Source organism: Halyomorpha halys, unplaced genomic scaffold, assembly GCF_000696795.3.
Source record: "Halyomorpha halys isolate HHAL.00 unplaced genomic scaffold, Hhal_1.1 Scaffold178.1, whole genome shotgun sequence".
NCBI lineage: Eukaryota > Metazoa > Arthropoda > Insecta > Hemiptera > Pentatomidae > Halyomorpha > Halyomorpha halys.
Window position 1 is genome coordinate 1,116,048 of NW_027105168.1, and position 5,275 is coordinate 1,121,322.

Sequence of the window (5,275 nt, forward strand, 5' to 3'; positions counted from 1 at the left end):
GAGCATGCATATATTGCACATTTTGTATCTACATTATTTAATTAGCTATGCAATTTTATGTTTATTGCTTTTAACTTTTAACTTAATATAATTATTTATTCTATTTTAATCTTTTTATGTGTCTGTTAAAGTGCTTTTTTTTATATTAACAGATTGTAAATGGGGACGACCATGTTGGGTTTTATGTATGTATATATAATTTTTTACTATATTTGAAATGGTTTTATAATTTTTATACTTCTAATTTAAATATACTTTTATGTGTAATGGAAAAAAAGAAAGAAATATTTGTAGAATTGAAATAATGGAAAAATTAAACTTATTTAAAGAACTATAAAAAAATCTAGTAGAAAAAAATTAAAATGTGTAAAAGAAGAAATAATAATTGTATAATTTTAGTACATAATGCAGAAATTTGTATAATGTGACAATTCAAAAAAAAAAAAAAATGTTTTGCTGTAACTATTTGTATTAATTGGATAAACAAAAATTGTGCTTCGCTAGTCATAAGTATACTATGTATAAGGCAACCCAATGAAGTTGGCCAGATATTTTTAATTAAGTGTTTTTGTCTCTACGATTGTACATCTTATTTTAATTCCTTTTTGTTTTTTTGTTTGTTTACTTTTTATATATTTTATCACTTATATTTACATGATTTTTAATCCTACGTTAGTTTACTATATTGTATTTTATTATCTTACATTTTCAACATATTTTTTGTTCCTTTTTGACCACATCCCTGATCATTTCCTTCATATGACCCTTGTAATAGCATTTTATTCAAATGGGACTTGAAAATTTCCTGCTGTTTAAGAAACACCTATGTTCTCATGTAGTATGCCAGTAGATCTCCTATTGTGTAACTCTGTGAGATGTGTTGCCTTTTGTTCACACTTATTCGATCATATTTTTTCTATCTTCATGATGAGGGTTTTCGAAACATAGACTGGTTATATAATAATAATATTTTTTATTTATTCTGGGATTGGTCCCTTTAGAATAATACTACTAGCGTCAAAATTAGGCTTTAGAGTCTAAGAGTAAAATACAAAATAAAAATGAAATTATAAAACGTCATAAAATAATTAATTTAAAAATGTAAAAATGAACAACAATAATTAAAAGAATATATAAAATAACAATAGAAAAAATAAAGTAAAACCATATGTCATATCATGAAACAGAAGGTGACAAACACTTCTTATAATAGATAATAGAAAAAAATTATAAAAATCAAATATAATTAAACTAAAAATAATAAACGAAAAGGTACAATTTCCGCTAATATACATAGTTACAAGAATAAACGAAAATCTTAAACATTAAGTACAGAAAATATTTAAAACTTGTTTGAAACTTTCAATTGTTATTCTTCCGGAATTGGGTGAACAGAAGGTGGTCGAAGTCACGGGATTTGAAAGTTGGAAGGGTATTAGAACTACGAATGAAGGAGGGAATAGAATACTGCAACTTGAGGCATTAAAAGTGTTGTTGTCTACTAATCATCTTACGTTAGTATTACCTTTTTTTTAAATAGTTTTATTTTTATAAATATTTAATATTATTATCAATATCATTTTGGTCCAATTCTAGATATTCACCCACATGGGGTTTCAGTCCCGGAGATTGGTGACAGCTGATCCCGCACCAATTGATTCGAGGCACTGTTTGGCCGCCGCAGGAAATTGAAAGCCTTCCCACCAAATAACATTTCCTAATTACAAACTTTAACTTACCGTTCGACAACCTGTGAAATAGTATCCAATATATTATGTCAAAGTAATGTGTATTTAATAGATCTAAAATTATATGTCCTAAACAATAATTAATTCTAAGAAAATTTCTTAAACAATATCTAATTGGCTAAATAGATTTCCTTATATTTGATCTTTATTTTTTTAATATTATAATTTACCACAACAAAGGGAATAGTTAAACTAATAATTATGAAAATTTGAAAAAATGAAAACAAAAATGTGAATCATTATAATTTTTTTATTATTTATAATTATAATTTTTAGACTCATTAACAAAAGAAAAAAAAGATCTTAATTAAGCCCTTAGCTAAAACCTATTTAAGTAAAACTTTAACGTACGCAATAAACTAATAAAATCTAACTACAAAACTATAAAATGAACTTTAATAAATCAATTTATATTATAGAATTACAATTATCAGGTTAAAATCTCATCTCAAGTCCATCAATAATAATTCATAATAAAATGCTATAATTTATTTCTAAAATAATACAAAGCCATTGCTAATTCAATACTTAATGTTATTTTTCCTTTCTAGCCGTTTTGTGTGAAAGTGTGAATGTTTCATGTTTTAGACTTACGGGTTTCCTAAACGTTTTCTAGTCTGGAAAGCAATTGATATTTGTCTGTTTTCGTTTGAGGTTTTCTTTAATTTGTTTTTATATATATTTTTTTTGGTGCATATTTGAAATATTATACAGCTTGTTTTAACGCAGTGAAAATATAATTTAATATAATTATATATGAATATAATTTACAACAACTAAGGGAATAGTTGAAGTAATAATTATGAAAATTTGAAAAATAAAAAAATAAAATGTGAATCTTTACAATATTTTTTTTTTATTATTTATTGTTAAAATATCTAGTGTTTCCACTCGCACTACTTGAGTTTTGATGCAAAGTTCAATTAATAAATTGTTGTATTTTCATTAATATTGATCTAATCGAAATTTTTCCTGAAGATTAAAATATTTAGAAAACCCCCAATGAGCGTATATTCTTGAGACATGTTAGTTTGTTTTTTCAAAAATTAAAATTAAACGGCTTTCCATGGAATCCTACCTAAATATCTTTAAAAAAAGGGTAATAATTTTTAAATTTTATTATTATTTACCTATGTACATATTTTGATTCTGTTTTACTTATTTTTATTTATTTGTCATTCATATTTATATAAAATATAATTTTTTTTTTTTAATGCAGCTTTTTAATTGGATTGCAAACTATTATTATCGGTATTAAGATCTCCGTCCAGTCAGATTGTGATGTGTCATACATCAACCAACATACGACTAATTATACTTATTTATACATATACATACATATTATAAGTTATAATTCTAATATTTTTTATTTTAGTAGAGAGTATTAGAATTAATAAAAAGAAAATAATATTTTCTAAGGATTTCATTCTAATATTTTTGTGTCAATACCACCACTTATGAAATTGTGGTGCATCTGCATATTCGGAATTTAATTACTTTATTTTTGTTTTGTTGGAAATTTACCTAAATTTTAAATAATTAATACATTTTCCGGCTAAGGTGGGCGATGTTTTACAAAGGCATCAGAGGCCGAAACCCTACAAATATTTTTTTTTTAAGAAATCAGAAGACTTTGTTTTGTTTTTAGAATTACGGAAAGTGATTCTTTCTTTCTATTTTTGTATATAGCCGAAAACTCAGAAGTACAAAATCACGAAAGGACTACCATTTCAAATTGAGATGGCTGGCTGGTTATAATGGCGAATCAGAAGTCAATCTGGGTTGACCTGTGCTTTTGGTGCTTAATCTGAAAAAAAATTGTTCTTATAATATGAAAAGCTGATGGGAGATGGACGGATTTTTAAATAATTTAACTCCAACCATATTTAAAGAGAAAACCATAAATCTTGGTAGTTGTTAAATTTTATTTTTCTTTGACCTCTAAAAAGGTATATAATTGTTGAGTTTTATGTGAAAAGTCAATATATTCACTTTTGAAAAGCTGAAATAAAAAAAAAGTATTATAGAAGTATATCATTTGGATGAGTTAAATTTTTATTAAATTTGACATATAAACTTTACTTTCCAAAAATGGATATATTAAATTTTGACAGTAAAAATTAGCTAAAAATTATATTAAGATTGAATTATTAATTAAATAAAAACAACAAGAAATAGACATGCTAATAAAAGTTTATTTAGTTTAAATATAGAAATTTTATATTTATATAAAAGTTATTCAAAATATTTATAATATAATTATCAGATATTGCTGGAAAAGTCAATATTTCTTCAATTTTTTTTTTGTACCCTTCATTAAAATAGAATAAGTACTTGCTACATATAATACATGAAATGAACTTTACTGTGTCCCACGCTTTGATTGCCTTGTGGTATTATAAGGTGTTGATATGAGTCCAGCTAAGGTGGTGTAGTCTAGCTACAGCCCAAGACTAGGCCATGGAATTAATGGACTGTTCCACTGGTCCAATATCTCTTCAAACACAAAAATCTTGTTTTTAAACTTATAATTACTTTGATAGTTTCTGAAATGTATTGTATTTTTTTTATTATTAAAATATATTATATTTACGTATTATTATACCACAACATTGAAAATGAATTATATACGAACCTAAATTTAAAGTATAATGACTGTGGAAAGGAACAACTTTGTTGACAAAGGCTAGATTATAAAAAGAATTCTAGCATTTGTTTTTCTTCTGATTTTCCGAAGGAAGTATGAAACTGACGGATCAGAAGACTGATAGGTTCGTTACCCTTTCCTTGATTGGCAAATTTATTCCACTCCTTCTGTTCTAGTTCTTCCTTATAGCTTTCCATAATAGGATTTTTATTTGTAGGAAAAAAAAATTATTGACTTCTTCGACTAGTTTATATAAGAAAACCGATAGAGAACTGGGTTATGTTATTGATTGATAAAATAATTTTTTTTATAAATAAAAATATTTTATATAAAAGTTAATTATAATATAAACTAAAATTTTTCTATTTCTTTGTGCGGAAAAATCGACATTTTGGATTCCTTCTCTATCTTCAGGGATTTACAAATGCGATCTACAAATTTAAACAATGGAGAAATAAATAATAAATAAAATTATATACTTATTATTAATTAAAAAATCATATATATAAATATTACGTTTCACAAAAAATTTTCAGTATTCTTTAAACAGAATATGAATACGGTTTATAGCTTAAATTGAATATCCATTATCTAATCCCAATATCTTCTATTTTCCATATCCCGTTAAGATCAGGGAGAATTGGAATTTTTAGTAATGCCATACGGCAAACCAAGATATAATGTAAATTTTATATGTATAATGTATTTCATTATATTATTATGTATTATGTAACCAAATAAAAAATAAAGAGGTTTGAAAAAAAAATTTTTAGTAACAAAATAGTCATTTTTGTAAATTGCCTTTTTTGTAAATTACCTTCTCAGACCAATTTGGACTTACGGTGCACAAATTTATGGATATGCCAAAAAAACTAACTTA

At 24.7% G+C, this 5,275-nt stretch overlaps 1 protein-coding gene across 10 annotated transcripts in view; it reads left to right on the top strand.

Moving 5' to 3' along the window:
* Nucleotides 1-5,275, top strand: part of LOC106679133 (small conductance calcium-activated potassium channel) — a gene marked incomplete at its 3' end in the record, with an annotated part of 993,499 nt that overhangs the window by 769,986 nt on the left and 218,238 nt on the right. The window contains 1 exon segment of one of the 10 annotated variants that reach the window (XM_067049048.1): nucleotides 153-185. Within the exon segment in view, the coding sequence (XP_066905149.1) occupies nucleotides 153-185 (33 nt within the window). 10 annotated transcript variants of the gene reach the window in all.